The sequence below is a fragment of the Lampetra planeri genome, chromosome 9 (assembly GCF_965212315.1).
Source record: "Lampetra planeri chromosome 9, kcLamPlan1.2.h2, whole genome shotgun sequence".
Classification (NCBI taxonomy): Eukaryota; Metazoa; Chordata; class Hyperoartia; order Petromyzontiformes; family Petromyzontidae; genus Lampetra; species Lampetra planeri.
Window position 1 is genome coordinate 11449899 of NC_136115.1, and position 27707 is coordinate 11477605.

The following is a 27707-nucleotide window of genomic DNA, read 5'->3' on the forward strand; positions in this document are numbered from 1 at the left end:
TCGTTGCATCCCAGCTGAATGGACATGTTCACGGGTCGGCAAACTGCGGCTCCGGAGCCGCATGCGGCGCTTTAAGAACTGCTTCGTGACGTTATTTATTAAGAACCGTCTCATATTCACATGCATTGCGGCTCTTAAAATATTGAGGGTTTTTTTTTTACCGAATTGCCGACCCCTGGACATGTTCGAACGCAGACAGGCCTGGCCCATTATTGACACATTTGTTTTGGCAATGGTGAATCCATCCCTCGAAGCCCACAAATATACATATCACCACGGCACTTGTGGTGAACCACGTACACATTGGGGCAAGATGAAGGCCTTGTGGACAATAAGTAATGGGATAGACCCACGTGACATAGGTTGACTAACGGGCAGATGCACCACCTGCACTCCCTACTGTGTCAAATCGCTGTGTTTTAGCTGCCCGACATGTTTAAAGTAGTTGATACACTCAGCTACAAGTACTAAATCCGTCCAACTCTTCTGTCGCCTGATTCATATCCGTTTAGTCTCCCATATCTGGCTAAATATGAGCTCCTTGGACATATGATGGCTCGGCATGTGAGCCACACTTGATTGGGTGACCCAAGAAAGTGTCAGTATTGTCTACCCACTGTGTTCACATACAACGATGCTTGTGTGCTAAAAGTGGTCGAGTGTTGTATGTTGCAGTCGCATTCTGTGAAGCGTGGACACCGAATTCTAGGCAGCGGTGTATTGTTTTCTGTGTGGAGAGACATTGTGTTCTGTGTTAGGGGCATCATGTTTCACGCGGTGGGTATCAGAGCCATAGCTATAGATATTATTGGCACCTGGGACAAGGTGTCATCCTCAGCGAAAAAAACATTGCAATGACAAAGACAAGGTTGTAATGAGTGGGACGCATGTGCAGGATAGAAAAAGGGCAGAATACCCTTTGTGCCCTGGGTGTTTATACAACATTGCGCAACGGGAAGGATGATACAAGAAAAAAATAGGCTTTACCCTTTCCGGAAATAACGATCAAACACCAAAGGGATGCCTATCACAAAGCATCAAGTCTGCGTGAACCACACATGTTTGTGGCAAAACATACACACAAACATGCTTTCATAATGTATGCATTGTCCTTGAAACTGATAGGCCTACACCATAGACTCGTCTACTTTATGGGTTTGTCTCACCAGTGTTCGATCAAAGAACACCAAAAAGCGAATAGCACAAAGACAATTGAAATATCAGAGCATTACTAGCTTGGGTGGAGCAGTTAAGTCTGTGGGACACTCTTTGCCAATATAGTATCAACCAGAGGTGGGACAAAGTCATTGTTATGCAAGTCCAAGTCGAGTCGCAAGTCATCAAATTCATGACTCGAGTCTGACTCGAGTCCAAGTCACATGACTCGAGTCCACACCCCTGGTATCAACACAAAAAAGATAACAGCTCATCATGATGCCTTGTAATAGATGTCTATTTGGTGTTTTGACATGTTAATACCTGTATTCTTGCCGAAAAGGTTAAAGCCTATTCTTTTTTTATCATCTTGATATTGGAAAGATTTAACCAGGAAGGATCTTTGTCTCTCCGTTTCTCTGTACGTGTCGCACTTCTCTCGGCTAGTTTGTTACGTTTGATTTCCCCCGCCATATCATCGGTGCTCTTATCAAACTTGATTTGAAGCTTTCGTGACCGCAGGAATTACTCTTTGGTTCTTTCGGTAAAGTCGCGTAGAAAGACTTTACCGAAAGAACCAAGGAGTATGTGCTCTTATCGTTCACTCCTCAAGATAGGGCTGCCAATATGGGCATTGAAATGTGTACCCAGAAGTTGGAGACAAACAGAAAAGCCTCAAGCCAGAGGTGCAATCATGGAATGCAGCCTGCTACTACTCTACAAACCCTGTGAAACAATATTTCCCACATTCCAATAAACTTTACTTATATTTAATTTACATTGAGGAATACTTTTTGCAATGGACTCTATTGCCCAGTTGTCCTTTTTGTGTCGTGTCACCACTGGAGTATGTTTATCCATGCAGTATTGGGGCATTGCCAGAGACGTCGCCTATTATATATTTACTTAATTTAGAGCCGCAGTGTTCATTACGGGTGCACTGAGTTGTTTTGCTAAATGGGAGATTGACATCAACTCCTGTAAATCCCCTTCATAAAGTTTGTTTTTGGTTCGATCGTGTAAATATAAATGTGTCGTTAACCCACCACCACACAACGCAGCCAATTGGTAAAGTTTGTCACGTAAAAAAACGTACTAATGTGGCCGAAACGTCGTGAGAGAATTATTTTATTATGTTTTATTTTTATTATTTTATAATTTCCATTCTACGTGACTTTACCGAAAGAACCAAGAAGACGTACTAATTTGTTACTATTTCAGAACACCGGTGTGTTGGAGAGTAAACCCACAACATTAACCATTTGAGTACGACGTTTCACTGGTTATTACAACTCGCGTCATCAGGCGATTTGACAGAATTGGCAAACCCACTCCCCTCACTCATCCCCACCTCTCCACACTCACTCAACCTCACCTCCATATTCCTAGCCTGGATATATTTCTCCGTCAGACGAGGTCTATCAGAACTGTGCAGTATTCTGCAATAAACTTCAACGCAAAGGCACCAGACCTCGGCACAAATGAAACCCCTACCACCCGAACACAAATTCCAACCTCCGAATTGTTCCGACTCAAACCCCGGACAGGTGGAAACCCATCCACCCCAACAACAACCGCCATTCGCCACTAAGTGGCGGTGACGTCACCACGACGCTTGTGCCAGGCCATGTGCACCTTGAGGCCACGTGAAGTGTCGAACGCCCGCTGGCAGGAGGTCACGGGCCAGACCCAGATGCCACGGGTCGACTGACTGAGATGAGATGACCCCCACCTCCCCGCACGTGCGTCATGCCCCCCGCACCCCTCCCCCTCAGCCCCACCCCTTCCCCCGCACCACCTCCCCCTTACGCCCCTCCCTCTTCCGCCCCCACCCCCCTCCCGCCCCCACACGGAAGCGTCTCGTATCCAACACCCCCTCCCCCCACCGCCGTTCCTCCTCATTGGCTGTAGCGACACACGTGGGGGGGGGTTTTCACGGAGTAGCGTCGCGATTGGACGAGGTGCGCACGCCCCACGACCAATAGAGTTGTGAGGAGGGGGTGAAGCGCGCGCGGCGGGGGTGGGGGAAGCTCGTTGGGCGGGGCTTGAATGGGGCGAAATAGGAGGGGCGGGGCTCACGAGTTGGGGGGTTTGGGGGGGGGAGGGGCTGTGCCCGCGCGCATGCGCACTGGCAGGGTTGTGAGGGAGGCCCGCTCGGCGCCACCCGCACGGCAGAGGTAGGGTTCGTGGCGCGTCTCCTCCGCGCTCCCCTCCTCATTGTCCGGCTCCGTCTGTCCGCCCGCGTCGAGGCGGCGCTTGCTAAGCCGCGCTCGAGCCGAGCTTGCGTCGCCACCGTGAGCGGGGGAGTTCGCGTCGTTTCTCCCTACTACCCCCTACCACCCCCCCCCCCCGCGTCGTTACCAAGCTCCGCGCCGCGATGGAGCCGCGATGTCGGATCCGCGGCTCTTGTCTTTCTCTCGAAGCAGCATCATCATCATCCATCTCGTCGCTCCCGGATTGTGCTCTGTAACGAGTTTCAATTAAAAGTCCGGGGTAAAGTTTGGTCGATATCGTAGTGTGTGTACAGAGAGTCGTGTGACGTCGTCGTCACCAGGTCGGCAAAATGACGCGCCATGAGCCGAACTTTACCAAAAGTGGCGGCGTCTCCGTCCTCTTCGGACGAGGATGAGGAGAATGATGAGGAGAGGGCACTCGCCTTGTGTGAGCACCACAACCAGAGAGAGAGACCGCCACGAACATCGCCTGCCACTCATCCGCCGTGTTTATAGCGACTGCTGCTGACCGAGTCTGTGTCGTCTTACTGCCCGTGTTGTTATTGTGGTGTTGGTTGGCACAGGTGGAGAATCTGCCAATAATCTCGGTCAACTCCTAAAAAGTCTGGGTTATGTCCCATGTTCCTGCCAGCAGAGAACCTTCCCACACTTCCACGTGATGGCCTCAAGGTGCACCTAGCCTGGCACAATCTCTGTGGTGACGTTTGTTGTGTAATCTCTCTTGTCACTGGATTATACTTTGGTACTTTGTGGTTGGGCTCTGCTTGAGTCATCATACCCGCCCTTATCTCTCTACAATGATACACCACGTCCTATAAGCGGCGTAGGGTCTATAGGTGTTCACCGCCTCGCAAAGTTTCCGAGACGAGGGGACACGGAGTCCCGACCTAGACGCAGTGGACACCGCGGTCCAGCCATGTGCGTGATGGGGTTGCAGACTTTTGGAGTTCTGTCATCACGTCCCCAACACCACACAACATCGTCTACCCCACACCCCACACCACCACCACCCCCCAGACAGGGTTGTGCAAGCCGGGGAGGTGGCGCGGTGCACATCGATAGCCCGGGCTGGCAAACCCCACGCAACAATTGACTCCGTAGAACCATGGGTGGAAAAAAACCCGATTTTTCCAGCGGCAGGCATCGGGTTTTTTTCTTTAATACAATTAAACCCGATTTCGGGGAATTAAAACCCGGTTTAATGAATACGAAACTCTGATCCAAGGCTTAGGCTGCTTCCTCGTCGGTGCTGCTATCGTTCTCGGGGCACCGTCGGGCACGGGGTAGTCGTAGAATGCGGCGGGCAGGTTGGTCTTGATGAACACGAGCTTCTCCACAATCGTGGGCGCCAGTGAGTTCCTTCGCTTGGAATGGATGAAGCCCATCGTTGAGAAGTTGGCGAAGTGCGGTTCTGCAATTAGAACCAATTAAACCGGATTTCTCCCAATCTCAGATGATCGGGTTTAATATAAAAAGACAATTAAACCCGATTGTAAAACACCCGACTGTGCCACCCTTGCATAGAGCAGCGTGGTCCTTTGTCAATCCACTGCTGGCTGAAAGCGTCCCCACGCATATGTCATGAAACATAATACTCACACAATGCGAGTACACATCTGAGCAATGGCGTGGCCAAACTTGGACGCGCCTTTTATAACGCACAAGTCGTTTCCAATCGGTGATCGTGTGTGCACATGCCAGGAGGCTGTGCGCATCACTGGCGATGGGATGAATCGGGATGGTATGGTGGGGGGGCGTGCAGTCTCCTCCGGTGAACGTGTGGCATTGGTGGCCGTGTGGGCACCCCACACAGAGGAGTGTTGATTTCCGCACCCACACGCGGCGTTTATGGAAACTCTTCCGATCGGTGGGGGCCCAAATTCGCGAGTGGCGCCACACAGTGGAGAAAGGGCTGCTCGCCGTGAAACCACAAAGGTTAAACAAAACCCAACTCGTTGCTGCGGTTGTGTTTACACGTACAGCAAGCAGCCCTTCGGAACCTGTCCCATAACTATCAACCCATACGATTTACCCGTGTTCTTGTACAGGAAATTCGAGTGTTTAGGGCCATACGGCGTACGGCCGTTTCAATACGGGCAGAAAAATTGTCCATTTGTTTGTGTTTCTCCCTTGTGATGGGATTTTGTAGGATGAATGTTGAGATTTTATACGGGCGCGGTATGACCAATAAGGTTTGAATTGGTTTGTAATAAGGTAGGGCACGGATAAGGGTTTGACAGGTATGCAGTGTCCACTGCTGGGTCGGTGAACTTGTTGGGGTTATTCGGGCCTCGCTGGTAAAGAGCCCATGGGTAGTGCATATTGATAGGTACATCACAATGGATGTTGCTTGCACTACCCTCTTATGCCCATAACGCGGCACCACCCCTGTGGAAACCTTGCGAACGTTCATCATGGTGGTGGTGGCCTGTCGACACACTCTCCAGGCTGCAAACTTGCTTAGCTTTCGAGGTGTGATGATATCGGGCGCATTTCTGGGGATCTGTTTGGTTGTACGGAATTCATATTAACATCGCGTTTGATTTCAGCATGTAACTATTTGCACGACGGTGTTAAGTGGTTTAAAGTGACAGGTCTGCGCATTACTTTAGTTTGGAGATCGTCAATGCGTGCCTGTGGTGACACGATACTTTAAATGGCTTTTAAGTGGACTCTGAGTCCGTCAGTGGCGTCACTAACGTCGTACTGTTTGACCTCCCCCATTGGAGAGCACACGACAAAGTTCAAAGCCTCATCTTCTTCCTCCGGTGTGTTTTGTCTTCCTTCCGGCATGCCACCCGACGTTTCCCGAAAAAGCCGGGAACTTATTAGGAACTCACGACAATTCTCAGTTCGTGAAGAAGCTGAAGGATTTCGAGGCGCGTTGAGCAAAACTTCGGGCATTTTGCCGTCGAAGCAGCGTGTTGTACAACACGTTGAAAAGATGGAGAAAGCAAAACGGTCAATGACTGTACTAGCACTCTTTCTCTCTCAGTAGCTAAGATTTAATCTGGTGTGGGACAGGCCGCGCGCGACACGCATGTGAAAGATAAGAGCCCCAGTGTATGCAGGCAGCAGCCGCAACTGCACCTCGGATTTGGCAGCACGGTTGGCTTCCGTACGGTGCGAAAGGAGTTCAACATACAACTGCGTCGTAACAGCGAGAGCGCAGCAGCAGCATCAGCATCAATAGTGCTGCTGGGGTAAACAATCGACCGCCATGCAGCCCGAGGCTCCCCCGGGATGAGGAGGAGGAGGCGGCCACGGGGCTTTGCCGGATGCGCCCGCATCACGCGTGCGGGTTCACAGCAGTGCACGGGCTCGGCAAACACGGGGTGCGAGCCAGATCCAACCATCTGCAAGTGCAAAACGACGACGATTTCCGTGCAAGTTTGTAGGGATACGTCGTTTTTATTTATTTTCGTCTCGGGCGTCGGCAACGTGCGGCTCTTTAAGGACTGCTTCGTGACGTTATGTATTCAGGACCGCCGCCTCGTATTTGCATTGCATTGGCGGCTCTTTAAATATTTAGTTTCCTGCCGAACTCTAAAAACAAGAATTGCTTGTATTGTTATTTTGGTTGCTGACTCCTTGGTCTATGTTATACCACTGTACTGACTCGTATTCTCATGCCTGTGATCAAATCACCCGGACATTCGCCCAATTTCGGAAGCTAATCGGGGTTTTGTCCCTGGATGGTGCGTGGATGGATGCCCACTACTCGCAATCGGGTACCCGATACCCGTACCCTACCCGATACCCGGCTACCCGTACCCGGCCGGGTACGGGTAGCCGGGTACCCGTTTGCGACCCTGGTGCGGCCGGGTACGGGTACGTGTAGGCCGTGAGTCACTGGTGAGTAACCGTTTGTCACTCGTTTCCCAACGTCTTGCCTCTTATGACAATTCAAGTTCCTAGAATCAACCCACCCGCACCTGCAACATGGCTTCATCCCAGAGGTCGCAATCGGGTTACCCGTACCCTACACGATACCCGGCCGGGTAGCCGGGTATCGGGTAGGGTACGGGTACCCGTTTGCGACCCTGGTGCGGCCGGGTACGGGTAAGGAATCAAAACCCGTTTGCGACCTCTGCTACACACCCAACCTGCGCTCTCGGCTGTTGTGGGCCTACTTTGTCAGCAGAGGGCAGTGCGGCGAAATACATTGTTGTACTGCACTATGCTCAAACGATTGTGATGTGCCCTCTATTACGGTCCGTTACATTAGCCTAAAGTTAAAATATGATTTCATAAATGCTCGTTTTTTTGCATACATGATTGATTGCCCGTATAGTCAAGATGTAAAGGCGCTTTTTTAAAAAAAACATAGTTCCGATTGGTTGCCCCAGTCAACATGACTTCCAAAATGGCTTGATTTGGTTTTAAGCCCACCCAACCAGCTGGTATTCCCATGAGGAAGCAAAGTCGATTTTAACAAAGCTGGTTTTACTTCCATAAAAGGAGCTAACCCAACCAGTTCTCTTGCGCTGCTCACCCGTCTCTGCTGACACGAGTAGCAGATAAACTCGTCGACTTGACGAGCCCAGGCAAGCGTGCGCCCCAGCACCAAAACAATTATTCTTATTAATGCACGTGTTTTTTTCAAGTACTTCTTGCAGAACAATATATTGCACCATTAAAAATGCCATTCAAATAATGTAAATAATTCAGCCAATCTGCCACTTATGTTGTGGCTAATTTTGACACTGGTGGTTTTGAAAACATCAAAGTGATGATCGCCCCTTGAGAGTAATATCGCAGGATCTTTTAAACTGCACAAATGGCGCTGAGCTGTTTATATACCCGTCGGGCAGAAGGCAGCAGCCGCCTGTGGGCGGAATTGGTCCCCACCGTGACACGTGATGCCGTTGAACATCACACAGTTAATACGAGGCTCTAAATGATGTATGAAGCAAGTGGACCTAAAGGGCAACCACCCATTTATTTTCATGCAGGTGTTTATTGTTTGCCTACTCCACCAGACGAATAGTAATATTAGTAATTGCCAGTGGGCTTTGATTCCTGTTGCTGCTTTTAGCTTCATACTCCACGTGGGGTGAATTGTTTGGTTCACTAACGACGGTGATAATTTTTAAACATTTTTGCGTGCATCGTAGAGCAATTTAGAACATAAATCTCCCAATCAGAACACTCCTGAAAGAGAGGTTCAGTGCGGCTTTCCTCACTGAACAGGCACAAGTTTCCAGGGAAGCCGTAACCAGGAATCCTTTGACTTCGAGAGATATATAGCACTGCCTGATTTAAAACTGAAAAAATAACTGTTTTACAATTTTATTCAGAATTATCTAGTGCCATTGTTACTTAAAACTTATGCATACAATTTGGACAAACTTGTAGGCATAAAGAATGCGGTTACATTTTTTAAAGAATGTTATCGGCACCTATAGTCAATATAGGCAGACAGTGGTGGCTATACATGCCTGTAATCCAGCACTGTGGAGGCGAGGGTGGTGGATCACACAAATTTTGTGAAATTCCCTGTGGGCGACAAGGTGCCATATCCTGGCTTGCCAGGAGAAGGTCGTACAGAAAGTGGACTAATCTCCATCTGTTTCCATCTGTACGGGGAGTGTTGCCCCCTTCACACATGTGGGGTTTCTCCGGGTGCTCTGGTTTCCTCCCATTTGTATAAATACTCATGAATTGGCTGAAAAAATATTTAAATAAAAACCCAATGCAGGACCTTCCTCCGATTCAGTGTGGCTCTTCTGGATAGACAGATAGATAAGGAAATTATTATTATAGGCATGAAGAATATATAGGGATATTTGTTCAAGAGTAACTTCTGTGAGGGTTACATTTTAGATTCTCTGTGATCTACATTTGTTTCTAGTCAAGTGTTTATATTTGGATAAGTAATGCAAATAAAGCCTTGTTTCTATGGAGAGTTGACATGCTGGCTAAAGGCAATGTTGATGTTCTGTACCCAGGCACGGTGAACATGATCTCACAAGGGGGCCAAGCACTATCTGCGAATGCTGTTATAAGTACGCAAATTCAATGCTAATTATGTCATAGGCTTACGGAGCACCGAATCTGCAGGGTTTGATGTAATTTCTCACCCACAAGCATATAGTATTTTAAATTTTACAAATGTTGCAGTTGAGGCACTGACTTTTTGACTGTAATCTCATTAGCATTGGCCATGGTCTACCCACTGCTGGATGAGGACCGCCTCCCCAAGCCGCCGCCATCTTTCATGGTCTTGTGATACAACAATCCATCCAGCACCTGCACAGAAGCTGATTTCATTGCTACGTCTCCATGGTGAACATCCTCTCGAGCCCGTCCTCTCCTTTGCCTGCCACTCGGCCGTTAACCTTGACCACTGACCATTATCCCTTCTTGTTGACTTGTCCTGCACAAATCCATTTACAATTTCTTGTCAGATACTATGATATTGATATATCACTTTTGTATGTTTTCCCATCCATATGTAGTTCTGTCTTTCAGTGTAGTAATGAGCATCTACCATCCATGCTCATACGTTTCAGCTTTTGTAAAATTGTATTTGTTACTGCCAATATTCCTGATCTGTATGTCATAGCAAGTACTCGAGTAGTAAACACCGACTAAATGCTCTCTGGTGTTGTCTAATAGATAAAGTTGTTATTCACATTTTCATGCATTATGTTTGCAAAGTAATTGTAGACCGGTAAGTTAATAAGTTACACTAAAAAAAATACACTAAATTATGTAAGTGTCACTGAATGAATTACTGTGCTGCATGTTTCCATAAGCTATTCAATTGTCTCTTTCTAAAGCCTTTTTTGAAATGCAACTTAACATTGTGCATTTGTTTTAACGTAAGGTGCATGCAGGTATTCCTAAGTGTGTCTTACTTATGCACATGTGTATTTCAGGCCTGGGTGGGCCACTGGGCCTGCCCAATATGGACGTGTCACCAGGGGACGTGGCTCCAGTGAGTCCTGCCTGCAGCCTGGGGGAATCTGTGTGCACAGGTAAGGCCCTGTTCTCTTTTTGCTGAATTCCAACAAAAAACAGGCTCAAGTCCTTGCATGGAGTTGGCAGCTGACACAATGAGGTTTTACTCGTGATCCACATATCTAGCATCCTAACCAATATGAAAAGTAATGTAACTATTTGATTATAAACTGCAGTGTTATCACTGAGCTTGATTGTATACTCTATATAAGTTAGTTATATTCGTGCTGTTGCCAGTGAACTCCCATAAAGGTCCTTCAATAGTTATTGTTTGTATATATCCACAAGTGTTATGTACTTAGTCATTTTACTCCAATATTATAAATTAATAGTTGCCACCCACATTGCTTTCTGCAGTGGTTAGTAACTAGTATTGACTGTCTCTTAAAGTGTAATTGATTTTGTTTTGTTTTCCAGAATCTCTTGGATCAGATTCTGTCTCCTTCTCTACCCCAGTTGATTCGCCATGTAAACCCAGTCAGGGGGTAGACCTGGATTCTGGTGATGGTGAAATAAGCAGCAATGGCTTGGGCCCAAATGCAGTTGCAGTTGGGCAGGAGGGGTCAGGATTTGGTGTAAAAAGAACATGTCTCATGGAGGAGGGAGCTGCTAATGGACTGGGCTCAGTGCTGCTTCCCATCGAGTGTCGGGTTTGTGGGGACCGGGCCTCGGGCTTTCATTACGGAGTGCACGCCTGTGAGGGATGCAAGGTAGGTCCTTCTTCAAATTCTCCGAGATTGCCAACAGAGCAACGTATCACCCTTACTCTCGCAAAGTAAATATACACCATCCGATATAGCGCACTTGTAATGCATGAATTGCAGAATATCCAGCTGATGTACCACATGTGGCTACCTCTCAAAATATGTTTTTACTACTTTATGTTCTGGGTGTAAATGAAGAGGCCTACTGTAGTAGTGACTAAGTGTACTAAGTGTAGTAGTTCTTATAATGTCCTCTTCCAGGGTCATTTGCTGACAGGGTGGGACACTATTAACTCCATGTGAAAATCTTAAACCACAGTATCAATAGTACAGCTGAAAGGTATTTGGCAAAATAAAAATTTGATCACTCTGATGCATTGTAATTGAGCAGAAGATGTCAAATCTTGAACTGTAACCTTTGGCACCATGCTACCACCATGATAAAACGAGATCACTGCAGCGTGTGCAGCTTGTATGATTTCCCTGTGCCCTCTTGGGCCCACTGGCTCTCAGTCACCTGTATTCACACCTCCTTCCCATCTTTCCACAGGGTTTTTTCCGAAGAACAATTAGGATGAAGCTGGAGTATGAGAAGTGTGACCAACGCTGCAAAATCCAGAAGAAGAGTCGCAACAAGTGTCAGCACTGCCGCTTTCAGAAGTGCCTGGGTGTCGGAATGTCGCATGAAGGTAGATATTCTCAGCCACATTTACATAGGGCCTAAAGCACGTATAAATAGGTAATTTCATCGTGGTCGGTATATTTAAACACCTTCACATCGTTGCCTTTAAAGGCCACCCGTGGAAGCACTGTTAGAGCCAGTGGGGGGGGGGGGGCACGTGCCCCACCAATGATCCAATCGAAATCCCTAATTTCGATCGGATCATTGGGGTTTATTAGAAATAAATCGGCATTTTGCGACCCCCACTGCCACTGTGTAGTATGTTAGTACGTGCCAGGGACTCTATGAGATGATAAGGCAATAGTCTTGAGTCAATAATTGGCAATAAGTAACGGCAAAGCAGTTATAAGTGACTCACGGAATTGTGCGCAGTTGTGTATACAGTATATATGTATCCAGTACACAACTTCCCTGAAGGCATCATACCTTCGGCGAGCGCGATGCCGATCATACATGGTTAAAATTCGACCCTCGATCGATGGCTGCGCCATCGCCGCACACGCGTCAAATAAAAAGCAAGGGACAAGTCCTTACTTACTAACAACTCCTCTATCATTTTTCATTGCTGGAGGGGTTGCCACCCCCTACCTGAAAGTCCTGGCTCCGCCATTACGTGGAAGTTCCACAACCTCGTACTATAGGAATTCTGAATGGGCACCACCTTGTCTTTATACCAGTTGAGGTCAGCCAGTATTTGATCGAGTATTTTTTCTGCCATGGCTGTAGTCGTCGTGTGTCCTCCCATGGTAGCTCTACGGGTTGTGAGGGTACCGCAGTGAAACGGTGTCCCGCAGACCGGTTGCCTGATTGTACAGAGGCCGGAGCCGATTAGTAGCACTTTGGGAAGGCTGTCTTATCAGCAGGTGCATAACCTGGAGTCATCTGTTGGGCTAATTTGTGACTGGAGGGAGCTCCAAATACATCATTTTTGGGGCACTTGTGAGACCACATTTGGGATTTGAGTTGTCATTGGCTGTAGGTGCTCTGACTGGATGAGAGCATTTCTGAGTGATCATCAGTAGCTGTTAGCTGTTATGACTCGTAAATATTTTGTGTTTGGATGATAACAATGTTATAATATTGCTTGCACTCTTTTGAGAGAGTGCATCAGTAGCTTAGTCATCGGTGTCTCATTTGTGGCTTGTCTGTGTGTGTGTAGCAATCCGATTTGGGCGCATGCCTCAGGCAGAAAAGAAGCGTCTGATTGCCGAGGTGTGCGGGGGCAGCCTACGCCCAGACCTTACCACAGGCTCCGCGACCAAAACCACCGCTGCGACAAGTGTGTCTGTGTGCGGAGGCTGCCAAGGTGGGAGCAGCGTAGCGGGCGAGGGGATGGGGATGGCTGTGAGCGACCTCCGTTCTCTGGCTCGCCTCGTACAAGAGGCCTACCTCCGCATATTCCCACTGTCCAAGGCCAAGGCTCAGGCGATTTTAGCTGGAAAAGTACAAAATAACGCTGTAAGTATGACGCAAAATTCAATAATATGTTTGTATTCTTTCAGAAAATAATTTATCGTATGATATAAACTATGTTTAAACACGTTCTTACCATATTATTTATGGAAATGTGTCGTTGTTTGGGTTTAACCCATAGTTAAAACGTGTAAATAATATCACTGCTGGATTTAGACTGGGCAATTGGATGCAATTACAGGTGTTTTAAAATTCCTAGAATATTAACAGAATAGCCACCAATTGCATTATCCACATGATTAGGTTTATGTGTTGATATAATTGTATCAGAAGGCAAACTGTCACAGCACTCTTGAAATATGTTTCAAAGCATAGGCCAAATTTCAAGGAGCTGTCAGATGTGAAATTTAGCTTTTTTATTCCACTGAAAGACACTAATATCATCCCATTTTCTAATATTTACATTATGTATCGAGCTGTCAAATATGTTTTTTTATATACATTTGACACAACCTGAATATGAAGTACTTTGTCACATGGCATGCTGCATCATATTCAAGCATTGTTCACAGAATATCTTTGTCTACATTTGGTTTCCTCGATGTGTTTGTGATTAATTTGTGTTCTCAAATGCTGAGTCACCATAAATGTCTTAACATTATGAGTGATGGGTGCACATCTGCCAAAGTAATTACAATTTTCTATTTCAAATAAAAACTTCCTCCTGCAAATGAATCTTGCTTGTAAGCTGAAAGAGATATTAAGACTTTTTTTTAAACCTTTTAGTTTTTTTGGCAGTGATGCATAGTTTTGTCTCAGTTTAGGAATTCAACTATTCATTTGTTTAAAGCAACTCTGGCTCATGATATATGAGCCTAACGTTACACAGCAAACGATGCATAAACGTAAAGAAACATTTAAAAGGAGAACATAAAAGCGTATTCGAATCATGGCTATTGTATAGCTGCGCAGAGAGGCATGGGGGTTGAATCAATAAATGCTTACTCGAGATGCAGCAACGAGGCCTATAGAGTTCTGCTTATGCCTAATAAAGGTAAAACTGTTAAACAATTTACATGTTGCTCTACTGTCACAGCACTCGATTTAATTCTGTATTGACACTAATCTCTTAAGCTGCTAAATAGAGGCTGCATTCCAGAGACTGTGAAAGTTATAGTGAGAGCTTCTGAAATGCTGAAACAGCCTTAGTATATTGCACTGTATTTGCACGTTTATTTATAAAGATTTCACTAAGATAGCCACTTTGCTAATATAGCTTGTCTGTCATTGAGCAGGTGGTGATCCATGACCACGAGTCTCTGGCTCAGGCTGAAGACACAATCCTCCAGAAGTCGGGTTACGGCACAATCCACAATCACGGCAGCATTGGTGTAAATATTGCGAGTGTGGGCGGAGGTTGCGGCGGCGCCTGTGGAGGGACGATCTGTGACGGAAGAGGAGGCCCCTGTGACAGCACCACACGCGGGCGGGTGCTGGGCACGGACTGCGTGTTCATCACCGCCAATGGCGTCACCGATACCGAACTCGCAGCCGACGCGGAAGGCAATATGTCTGGTGACCAAGAGGTTACTCCTCCAAGAGGAGCGGCAGAGATCAGGATTTTTAACCGCTGTCATTACCGGTTGGTGGAGGCTGTCCGAGAGGTGACGGAGTTTGCCAAGAGCATCCCCGGTTTCATGATCCTTGATCTAAATGACCAAGTCACTCTACTCAAGGTATGTTTTTAAAATGCGTTTAAAGCAAAAAGGGCACACGCATTAAGTTTTGCGGTCTGGAGCTAAGAATAATTAAAGCCTTTTAATTGTAAACGACAATTGAACATATGCCAAATCGTGTTCGTGAAATTTACATCAAACATCTTAAACACATGTTTAAACATCTCATTGTAGCTATACATACCCAAGTAATGGTTAACAAGTAAAAAGTATATTCAGCAAAAATCCTATCCTTCATATTAGGTATTATGCCAAGAGGTGCACGTTTTTCTAAACCCAAAATTCTGGAAATGTAACATACATAAAGTACTGTACTGTACATACCAGATAGATGCATGCTTTTGGAAGAATTTTGTGTAATGTATGTTTACTTATATAGACGTAGTGCGGGGTTGTTTACAATGAGTGCCCTGGATAGGGTCCAATATAACTCCCCACTGGTAATCGCTGTGGCCAAGAATCAAACTCAGGTTGTTGGGACCATCGTGCAATGTGCAAATATCTACTCCACCGCTCGCCGTCACATTGAACGAAATACATTTGTTGTGTGATTCTGAGTGCATTATTGGTCAGTGAATGAGCAAAAGCTGTACTGCCATGTCAGTGTGTAAGCCGTCATAGAGATTTACACAGAGTTCTCATTCATCAATATTATCAGCCATTGCCTAGCCACTGCTTCCGCATGGCTTTTGCGGTGCCACATTCTGTTGCCTATACATGAACCGATGTCATTGCTCTATCTCTGTGTCAATCCTGATTTGCGTTATTCATACGTTGGTGAGATCAGCCACGACAAGTGTGGTTTGCAATGGTGAATGTGGCACATGAGTAACTTGGTGTACAAATTTTGACTTAAAACTTTCGTGACTGCAGCAATTCATTTTCTTGGTTCTTTATGAAAGTTGGTAGTTTTTTAGTTTGTAGCTTTTCATGACTACTCGTGAATTGGCAAAGATTAAGCATTGGTGGTGGGTATTATAGTTGTAGTATCTATGCCATATTCACAGTCAATACAGCTACACATTTATTGAGCCATATAACTGCTGGTAATATGGAATAAAAGTCGCGTGGACCACATCTATTCTAATACGATTTATTGGATTTTATCACCATCTAACTTCTCAACTGGAATATATATGATTGTTGCCATAAATCAAATATTTGTTGTCATGTCCATTAGCTTTCATGTCAGTAATGGCAGGTAATTACTGATATTTTTTGGTCTTTTTTTATCAGAGTAATATCAAGAGTACACTTGCATATATGTGTTGATTGCGGTGAATGTGTTTTGGCAGTATATGTCCATCTTAGGATCCTTAACAAGAGTCCTCTGACTCTGCTCCCCTGTGCCAGTACGGTGTGTACGAGGTGATATTCGCGATGTTGGCGGCCCAGATCAACAAAGACGGACTTCTGATCGCTTACGGCTCGGCGTTCATCACGCGTGAATTCCTGCGCTCCCTCCGCTCCCCCTTCTGTCAAATCATGGAGCCCAAGTTTGAGTTCTCCATACGTTTCAACGCACTGTCACTCGACGATACGGACCTCGCCCTGTACATGGCCGCCATCATTTTGTGTGGAGGTGAGGAATTGTGCATGTGCTCGCTGCCACAGTGTAGCTCTTAATTTCGAGTGTTACTAATTTCCAGAGGGGGGGGCACTTTCATCGATAAGACATCATCTGCGTGAAGCCCCCACCACACATTTGAAACTATTGGGGTTTCACAGCACAATGGTGGCATAATTCACATTTGTGTATTGTTTGGCCGCACGTCAGGGGCTGGACAAAAGGCCCCACCAGGGGCTGCCAAGTGGCCCACGGGCCTTGCAATAAAGAACATTGCTCTAGTTGAATATCTCCTTAATTTTAGACTCGTTGAAATCCACTGTATGGAGTCAAATAGCATTGGAATTGGGCTTGTTATAGGAGCACCCTTTTTAAAACGTGTAATGTATAAACTCATCAGAAATTCACTTAAACATCTTAAAATAAAAATCCATTGTAGCAGGATCCTCCTGAAAAAGAGTCCTACCACTTGGTATGATTTGCCCGTTTTTATTACCTTCAGCATCACAAGTTCAGAAACAAACATAAAATGTAGTGAGTTTATGAAATATATTGTATCATTTGCACTTAGCACCCTTCAAAATCTCCACTTTCATAGGGACCTAGTTTCAAAATGTAAAACATTTATCAATTTGTCCCCATTGTTGTGGTGTTCAAAATACATATGTATCTTCATATATTTCTAGTTAAAAGCCTAGGCTCAACAATACTTGTGACATATTTCAGCTTTCTAGCCCTTTAAATTTAAATCAGTTACTCACAACCTGTTATTACTCCCGTAGATCCGATTAGAATGGTTGCCTACGAACGGTGCAAAAGAAGTTCAACATCTATCCATACTATATATTTATTTTATAAGATTTATTCCCTATTAATATACTTTTAAACTACTCATGAAATATATATTTGTAAGTGTCTTCACTAAATTACAGTTTCGCCATTTCATGTTTACTTGCATGGCTTGACCATGGCTCGTCCCATTCCTTTGTAAATAAAAAATGAGATTGAAAGTTTTACAGTAAGTTATGCAACCACAGAAAGAGCATGTGCATGTGTTTTCACAGCGTGTGGTTGGGGATGGGCTGGTGGGGTCATGGAGTTTGTCCGCTGCTTTTCTGCTGATGTTCTCATTTTGTTGGGTGTGTTGTATCAATTACCAAACAAACAGAATGTCGGATAAACAACTGCAAAGGATTGAATCCCCGAATGTATGGTTTGACTTTGAATGTCCTTCGGTGTGTTTTTCACGGACACGTTGGGTGCCTTATATTTGTTGACACCCTTATACCGATATTCCTGTTCATACAGTTCTATCCTGTCCTTCATGTGTGTACTCACCAAATACACGCATAAATTTCATCCGACTGGCACTGCTTGCAAATGCTACTCACGAGCATGGGCCGCGCGCCCTGCTCCACAGCGATGTAGAGTGCGCGTGTATACATGTGAAAATACAACAGTGTATGCACGCATGAAGCTTGTGTATACTGTATGCTTTTATAAAACTGTTCATAGGTGATTTATCAATCACGAGCTGAGACAGGCGCACGTGGTATTTGTGTGCACAGACACAATCATGCACGCATTAATCATAGTCAATCCAATGGGTAATGCAAATCATCTCCCTTGTTCAGGTAGCCTCTCGCACCTTATTAACATTGCAAACAACACCACTGTAACTGCTTCATCCCTCTGCTCACCCAGGTTATCAATACTTTCCCTACTTCTCATTTAAATGTTCACATCACACTTCACCTGCCAGAGAGAATTAATGACAGTGAATTTGTTTTTTGCGTATATGTGTAATCATTTATTAAATCTTGCCCATGGGTTGTGAGGCCTCCTTGGGTTAAACAAGCACAATAAAAGTAATGCATAATCCTAAATCCTCGAGTTTCATGTTACTTTTCACGTCTCATAAAAATGACCACGCCTACTCTTTTGTTTTGGCAGACCGCCCTGGCCTGATTAATGTGAATCCGGTGGAGCGCATCCAGGACCGCATCTTACAGGCACTGGACCTTCAGCTGAGGAAAACGCACCCCGAGAGCCCCTTCCTATTCCCCAAACTCCTGCAGAAACTCTCGGACCTTCGGCAACTGGTAACGGAGCACGCGCAAATGGTGCACAATATCCGCAAAACCGAAGCGGACACTGCCTTGCCGCCCCTTCTGCAAGAAATATTTAAGGACATGTATTGAAGAAATCATGTTCCGTGGTGAAATCGCAAAAAGGGACACTTTGAAACGTGTGGGCCAAGAGGATAACCTGATGAACGGCTGAATGGGAAGTGCCTGATAGGCTGTATGACAGTAGTTTTAGCATTACCCCAACATTCAGAAACTTGAGTAAAAACTCGCTTATGGCTGGGTACAAATCTGATGAAGGCGAAACATCCTTTTGAAAGGTACACCCGAGGTGCTGTGCGTCGCTGGATCTGCTGTCAGCATTGTCCGCAGTCATGAGCCCAACTCCATTCTTTACAAGCCTTCTTCGTGGCCATGTTCGTACTTGCCATGTTTTTTTCAAATGGAGATGTGTCATTAATCACAATTACATTGCATCTGTCAGCTAATTAGGTCACACGGAACATTTGGTGTTCATGTTTTGCTAAGAACGGGCATCACTATTGTCACGTGATCAGCCAGGTCACTGTGTGATGGGTGGAGTTGCATGTGCGCCAGACCAGCTCTCACCTGTGAGACACTCCGTAGGGATGGGTTGTCTTTATCTTGCAGCAGGCCACCATAATGGTTTCCACCAGGTAGGGCAGTTTTGTAAAGTGAAGCAGAAACATGGAATTTATCTAAAAACTGAAAAATAGACAATGCAGGGCACACTCATGCCTATGCCCTCGCGCATTCTCAAACTCAAACACTTTGAAATGAGGTTGCCTCAGTCATCGTTAGGCACCCAGGCTGCTTGGATTAAAGCCTACCGAATATGGGAAATCCTGACTATCCGCCAATATAATTGGGATTACACTCTGGTTTCACACACTTGTGATTTTACTCTGCCCTTTGTTATATTTTCTGGTTTTGAAGATCAGCATGGAGCCTGAGGGCCCATGACTCCCCAACAACCAGAACCCATACACCACAAAACTCCCACTTGTTCATAAGAGGTTTTTTGGGTTAGATTGGGTAAATATATAAATGTGTCGTTAAAACCTGCCACCACCCGACACAGCCAACTAGTAAGGGTTGTCACGTAAACAGAACGTGCCAATTCGTCACTAGTACAGCACACCGGTGTGTTGGAGAGCCAAGCCACAACATTTACAATCTGAGTACGACATTTCGCCAGTAATTACAACTCGCGCAAAGTTTGGCAGTGGGCTGTTGAGTCGACTGTGTGTCCTTACTGCTGTGGCTACTGCTGGTAGTGCAGCTCGCCACCACCGTGCTGTTGCTGATATCTCCTTTGCCTTCTCTGTGCTGAGTTCGCCTTTTATACACAGCCTTTAGCCATTCCTCGGCAATGCAAGAGCAGCCCCATTCTCAGCCATTTTACCTGGCTGCCTACCTAATTGCTCCAAATCAGTTCTCTGCACACGGTTTCAGACAATCAGCAGCTTGATTTCAAAAGCATGCAAAATGTACCAATGGTAAGAAAGTTATTCATCACCTGCTGTGGAGAGGAGTCCTTCCCGCTCCACACGTACTTGTCCCACCAGTTAGAAACAAGGTGATCACTATACCACTGTGAGTCATAATTCACTTCCCCACGTGTCCAAGTTAAGCCAATCCAAGCCCAGTCACACCGAACTAACTGCCGTGCATCATGGGTCTCGTAACCGATGGGCGCTCTTGCCTTGACTGCATCCTAAGATATCCCATCGTCCGCATGGTCGAGTGACTGTACTCTTGAGTAGTGGCTGCACCACGTCAGTGTAGTCAATTTGAGCCAGTTACCCACCATTCTGGTTTCTATTATCACCTGTTACGCAACAATGCGTCTTGCTGTGATGTGCGAGTCATTGATCCTCTTTGAATTAGTGTGTAGTTGATACGTTATTTAGGTTATTTCAAGCAAAAAAGTTATTCAGATTTCTGTCCAATATAAATTCAAACAATAAGGTTAAAGAAAAATATTTGTGACATATCAGCAGTTAGCTGTTTTTATTCATGAAATGAATTTAATTCAGCTCGCAGTGGTGTAGACACTGTAGGCTTACCTGCAATAATGTGGCCCGCAATTTTCAAGCAGCATAGTGTATTTGACGTTCGAGATTATCTTTAAACAAAAATATGACGTTCTCAAAGCATTATGAAAATACTTTTCTTACCAATGACAGAACTGAAAACACAGTCATGGGTAGGACTTTTGTAATAGCATTTTGGAGTTAAGTGCAGTTAGTGTAAAACATATTCTAAATGCATAAGGCTTGGGTGTGTGGTGTTCTTCTTGCACTTTCCTTTATTGCACGGTTTAGTCATCGGCAGGGTCGGTACAGATTGGTTTGAGTGCTGTTTGATGACAACATCATTTTTTAAGCAGTTAAAGTAACGCAACAAAAACGGCAATAGATTATTGCAACGAATACATGTAGTAATGTCTACTTGTTGTGAACATACGTAATTGTATTGTGCCGTGGAACTTCATTGTTGCCATTTAAACTATATGGGTAATACATTCAAATGTTGTACACTTTATTGTTTAAAGGAAGGGAAAACCTAAAAAACAAGTGCACAATCTTTTTCCTCATCACAATCGTGATATCCGTCCATGCGGCAAAACAGATGAATTTGCTGCAATGTAAAACTGTTTGGCAGCACGTGTCCCAGCTCCCGGCTGAGCGGACACAGCCCCCTGTGATGGCTCCGCCAGTGCAGTGGGCGCTGTCCTCTGGGGGAACCCCTCACGGCTCGACATAGTGACTGGACGTCTGTAAAAAAGAGCTTTGTAGTTCATCGGATTCCTCCCATCGAAATGATGATTCTGATTCTGAGGGGGCAACTTTGCCTTCGCACCTCTTGGGTACAATAACAACTGAATGACTAGCATTTGAATTTATATCTGACATTTTTTTTTCAATTTTCACTCAAATACTTATCCATTAACGTGAATTGTTATTGCCTACGTTCAAAAGGGGGGGTTCCCTCACATGCTGGGATTTAACTCAGGAAAATGCACTTTTCTCATTGACAACACTGTGAACCTGTCATGCAACCCAAAGTAATAGTCCATGTGTGGTGATTATACACATTGTGTACTTGTTCCTTTAGGGTGTCCCTTTATACAAAGAGTTCCACTCTCTTGATTCTGATCCTTCGAATAGTTAAGGGTAATGCCCTAATTACAATACCTGGTCTTTGATATCAAATATTTTACATCAAGAAAATGAGGGGAGAGGAACAGTAACGTGGCGTATAATTGTGGTATCAAATCAACTTTTAACTCTGCAATGACCCTGGTGTAATCATAAAAAATACTGGAGGGGCACGATATTGCCCTCCGTGGCAAGGTGGCTTCAGCAATTAAAATAATGGAACGTTACCCCACTCTGATGTTGGTGAGCCGCCACCGTGTTAAGGTTCTACGACTTGCAGGCGCGGCAGGTCATGACGTTCGCAGGGTTTGGTTTGAGCTTGCTGTGTGATCGCACGGTGTTGTTGGGCTGGTGGAACACTCCACAGCGGGTTGCGCACTCCGCTGCTGCCGCTACAGCTGCTGCTGCTGCTGCCGCCGACTCGTCAGTAGATTGTTGTGGCTGCCAATGTTTTTACGGTATAACTTGTGTCCATACTTGGAGGTTAAAATAGTAGTCATTTCACGGTCCTTTAGGTTTCTGTAGTCAGTAAGATTTGTCAAATATTAGATAAAAAGCACGTGAAGCGCAGTAAGTTTTACGGTGTCAAGTTTTACTCTCTGCTCCAAAAAGGTTACATTTTATTTACAAACATTTGTGTATGTTGGCATATCTAATGGCCCTGCTTGATGCGTGCGGATATTGGTGGTGGTGGTGGTATTTTCATTATGTGAATTTTAAAAATGTGTTTATTTGTATGAAAGTTGTAGAAAATATTGAAACAATGTTCTCAGGAGTAATGATAATTTTAGAATTTTTAGGGGTGAACAGTTGAGGGATATTTCTGAAGGCTGCTTTTTACACCCATACGTGTGTTTTAGGTTTGTGCATCTGTGTGCGTGTGTTTGACAGTGTGCTTGTGCCTTAGTGTTTTCTGTCCGTGGTGGCGTACCCCCGTATCCATACACCTGTGTGTCGATATGTAATGTCAGCACAGCTAGAGCCAAAACGTGCCACGACCACACTGTTTTAGTGGTGTGAGCTTAAAGCGTGTGGTAATACACTGTTTATTTCACTCGTAGATCGTAGGAGATGGTCAGAGTAGGGTTTATGTAAATGTTTGAGCATTTAAAATATAAAGCAACTTTATTGATTCATAATTGGTTTCTTCAGGGTTAAATCGTGTATGTATAATGTCAATTTACAACTATTACCCTCCACCACCCCGACAAGGCCAAATAAATCATGTCACATGGGGGCACATGTAGCCAATTTTTTGGTTTTATCAGCAAACCAGAGGAGAAATGTTGAAAAGCAAGAAAATATTTTGATGATTGCCAAAAACAAATGTTTATTGCTTTTCAACAATCCTTCGGTTTGTTTCAACAATCCTTCGGTTTGTTGATAAACCAAATCACGTATCGTGTTTGTCCATGACGTGACAACTTCATTTGATGGGCTCTATCGGGCGGAGGATGGTTATCGTTGTTAATTGACATGCTACCTACGTGACAATCTGTCCCAAAATAAACTAATGATGAATCACAATATTGGTTATGAAAGCCTATGTATAAACATATACTTTATTTGGTGTTGAAATTCATACTAATGGGCTGCACTGTTTCTTGAACATTGTAGACAAGTACTACCCAATCGTGTTGGTGAGTCACCAAAGTTAGCATTCATGTCTAATAATGCCGATACATTTTTTTATTATTATTCTCAACAGTACCGTTGCCTGTATATATCTTAATAGCAATCTGTTTTCAAACCCTTTACGAGTAACACCTTTCAGGATAGATGTAGGGTGCCAGTCACCTCACACTTGTGTGCACCTAAACAGCTGCTTTGATGGAAAACAAGTGGCCGAAGGCCATCTCATTAGAGTTTCGACCAAAACCAAGTCCAGTACTGCTAGTGACTTCAAGGGTGGTGTGGTGGCGAGCTGCCACATTTCACTCAGTCTGTGTCAAGTCCGATCAGCCGTGAAGCTGTTGGGAAGATGTGCACGAGAGTGACGAGGCCACGCAAGGGTGACACGACCCCCACATATTCACCTCCACAGGCCTAAAGCCTGTCCACACTGCCCCAGCCAACCAAGGGTTTTTTTTTTACCCTTCTGTGCTTTTTCTGATTCGCTCCACTGGTTATGGAGTCCCCAACCTGGGCCACCAGGGTGCACAAGAGGTGGCAATGTGGTCTGAAATCACTCCTGGCTGCAACCATCACACACTTCCGACAATGAATAGGCTGCCCTATCTTTCCAACGTGAATGTAAAATGTGACTGAGATTAACTGTTTTTGGCTCAGTGTCTTAGAAGAGAGAGAATTGATGTCCATGAGGTACTGAAATATCTGTCTCCATATCTCGGTGAAGATTCAATTCCAAAAACATAAAAAAACTGCTCAAGGGAATGTATCAACTTTCAATTATTGTGCATGGGTTATTTTTTTTTATAACATATCAGTCATTTTTCAGTCTTGAAGCTAGAAGGCTACCACAATGTCGATTATGGGGAATTATTTGACTATTTTACCATGCTGGTCATTACGAGTTGGTAACGTGGGCACGCTAGGACTGATTCGGATGTTACCGTTAATATTAGCTGAGGCTGGTTCATCATGCACTAAACACTGCACCATCGCCCTAAATCTGCTGCTCTTTATTTGTACATCGTTGTTTCAGTGGAGAGTGGTAGTGTAACGCGTAACACACTTTGATATAATCTGGTGAACTGGGTGTGATTCCCAGCCTTGCCTTACATCTGTTGTGAGTGATGTCTGAACTGGTTCTGGTCCTTTACCAACGCACACCGAACAGTTCGGTGCATTTTGGTAGTACATGGATTGGTAAATGACTTCATTCAGTGTTATATCCCATTGTGTTGTTAACCATATCTCCTGCCATCCTCTGTTTCCATAGCCAGCAATAGCTGTACCAGAATCACGTGATACTATGAAGATGATTGTGACGCGTATAGTTTTAAATTGAGGAGGGTTTTTATCGTAAGGAGTGATTATGTACAAAAGCAATACATATTCACGTTTATGATTAAAAACTCCACACATCTGTCAGTGTCTGGTGGTCTGCACACACAGCAGCAAAACGCCATATACGCAACATAGCTTATTGCTGTTGTTTATAAAGTAATTATTAAATCAGTATAACAGAAAAATTAAGTCTGATGAGGACATGCTTGCCAAATAGAACCGTGATTTTTGTTCAAATACGTTATTTTGTTGGTATTGACAGCTACGCAATATACTGTGCATATTGATTTATATTTTCGAAATACAGTATAGAATAAATTAAATTGTTAGTGATCACATGTTCAGATGATTTGAAAAAAAGTTTAACATCGGGTACATGAGTTTGTCATATTTGTATACATTTACAAAGGTAATTTTGTGAGTTTAATACTGCATTGGTTTTTCCCCGCGTTGTGTATATTTTTGTGTTGCAAAACGATTTAACGTATCAAAGAGATGTGGAACAGCTGCGTAGCGCCTCGCAGGTTCACGTTACAAATTGTCGTAAATCGTTTTGAGTGTTCTAACGCTCGTAGCATGTGACCCAATGACACTAATCGAGTGCACCGCGTGGCCTCGCAGGAACATTTGTGACCGGTGATCCACACGCACGCATGGGCCAGGACCCGGTGCTTTCCTGATCTCATGAGCGTTGAGTGGTGTTCGTCTCACCATTGGTGGCTCTGAGCCTTTCATGAAAGTTTTTTTTTGGTTAGATCGCGTCAATATATATATGTGTCGTTAAAACCCTCCACCACCCGACAACTCTGAGCCTTTGTTGGACATTCATAGGCTGGAGGGCATTTTTTCCGTTGAACAGCCACTGTTGGCATTTGTATTTTTTTTTATTATTGGGGATAGTAGGTCCTCGGTTAACGTTTTTAATCCGTTTAACGAAAACTACTGTTCACCGAAATAGCTGTTTCTCGAATTCACTGCATAAGCTGAACAATGGGTAAAAATCACTGAGTCTGCAAGAGAGCTGTTTTCCACTGCCAAAATAGAAAACAATGTAAACAATGGCCATCGCTGATTGGCTGGGGACATGACTCAGCCCACTTACGAGCGCTCTGACTGGCTGAAATTGGCGCCCGCGTGCAGATCGTAAACATTACCGTTAATCAAAATGTTAACGTTAGTCGAAACCATTGGGGTCCTATGGTTGGTGAAACGTTAACCGAAAAAACGTTGACCGATGCCACCGTTAACCGAGGGACTACTGCATATTGAAAAAATGATAGGCGTTTGCTGTAAATTCTCAAGATGTTACTTTCTGAAAGCTACAAGTTATGGTACAAAATATAATTTCATGATCCTGCCATAGTCGTTATGATTACATGCATACATCACATGTAATTGTTTTTATTGCTTAGAGTTCACGGTGTTCGTGCAACTTACAGCATTCATCCCTGATGTTTATTATTTTTTATTGGAGTTCAATACACCTCCAAACCGTTACCCAAATCTACAATTCTATTCACTTTTTTGCTTTTGATGCAAAAAAGCCATTGGTTTGTTTAAAAAGGACTGTGTAGTTATATGCAACGTGCACTTTCAACAATAAAATATAAAGAATCACTTCTCGTGATAACACTTTGAAAGTTTTTAGTAGCCTGAAGCACGTTAGGTAATAAGGTGAACCAGAAACCAAAATGTCAGTATTGCATTTGTATAAAAATATTATTTGGATTGTTAAACACTCGGGGTGAAAAAAAATATCTAATTCAGTTGTGAACATGTAATGTCACACTATCTGCTATCTGTAACTGTTCAACCTGGTGATGCTAGTAAACCAATTAAAACAAGCTCGTTTTACATTGGCACTTGAAAAAAATACGATTATGAAAATATTAAAATTGACGTGTGAAGTAGCTCATTAAAACGAAAAACCTAGGAGTATTTTAATAGTTGGGCAAGGTGTTTTTATCTTTGGAATAAATTGAAAGTGGGTAATGGTTGTGTTCAATATTTTAGTTCCTGTTCATGACTAAACGAGGTCTTTTTGTCCAGAGCTACCATCACTTTACTACGCTTTTATGCATAGCATTACCACGTATGGAAACTACCGTTTCGTGCATTTTTATTTTGAATGCGCAGATAAATTTCAGAACATAAAGAAACACTGATTAAAATATGAATTTCATGGTGAGGGGCAGGGTCTGCAGATGACGCATTTCAATTTTCCACAATAGAGCACAAGTCATCTCTTCAAAAGACGAGTCCACGGCTACATTAAGATTAGCTGCTGCTGCCAGCTTCCGTTTCATGGCTGCAGATGTCACTTTGCAGACGCTGAATAACATTCTGTCTGCACACTGTCCACGTGTCTGTTCACGTGTTTGCGTTCATATTCTGTTTTATTTGGTTGGTTATGATTAGCACACCTTGCCATCTTGTCAGGGTTGTGTATGCCATTTCGTAATTATATTATGGATATATTTTGTTTTACACGTTAAAACATTCTTTTGCAATATTTGAGTATTTAAGGCAATAACTGATGGAAGATTTTACAAAAAATAATTCGGATTGTTCAACAATGCACAGAATTTGTACATAAACAAATACTATTGTTCACAAAGGTCTGGCGTCTATAGATTGGAATACTGTACTTCTGTAAAAATATGTAATTATGCATCTTTGATTGTACAATTTACTAATGTGTGATAAAGCTTTTAAATATTTTAGTTATTCTCTCAAGCCTTTGTGTGTGTTTTTCCCCCCAAAGGTCCCACTGTATTGTGCTTCCTAATAATTCTGTATTCAACACGTAGGCTTTCACGACCAATGTCATCCATAAGAGGTTTTTTAAATCCTTTATATTAAGTTCGCTTGTTTGCTTGCTTACGACCGTGCACATCTTTCGGTCGTTTTTTAACCCACTTCCCGTGATCCAATCGAGCTGACATTTTCCACACAGACTCGTTGTGCGAGACAGTTAATGTTCGTGAAAATTTTTTTTCTAAAATTTT

The 27707-nt window shown here is 44.2% G+C and overlaps 1 protein-coding gene across 2 annotated transcripts; it reads left to right on the forward strand.

Annotated features, from left to right (window-relative positions):
• Window positions 1-3265: 3265 nt before the first annotated feature.
• On the forward strand, window positions 3266-27422 carry LOC144720676 (peroxisome proliferator-activated receptor delta-like). 2 transcript variants are annotated; one of them, XM_078597624.1, is made up of 9 exons: window positions 3266-3332; window positions 9548-9677; window positions 10274-10372; window positions 10773-11065; window positions 11610-11748; window positions 12901-13199; window positions 14450-14890; window positions 16244-16472; window positions 18411-27422. In XM_078597624.1, the coding sequence occupies exons 2-9, from the start codon at window positions 9575-9577 to the stop codon at window positions 18656-18658; spliced, it is 1851 nt and encodes a 616-aa protein (XP_078453750.1). In that variant the 5' UTR covers window positions 3266-3332; window positions 9548-9574; the 3' UTR covers window positions 18659-27422. The 2 variants fall into 2 exon arrangements, with proteins under 2 accessions (XP_078453750.1, XP_078453751.1); XM_078597625.1 differs by lacking the exon at window positions 3266-3332 and adding an exon at window positions 3345-9397.
• The last annotated feature ends 285 nt before the right edge of the window (window positions 27423-27707 follow it).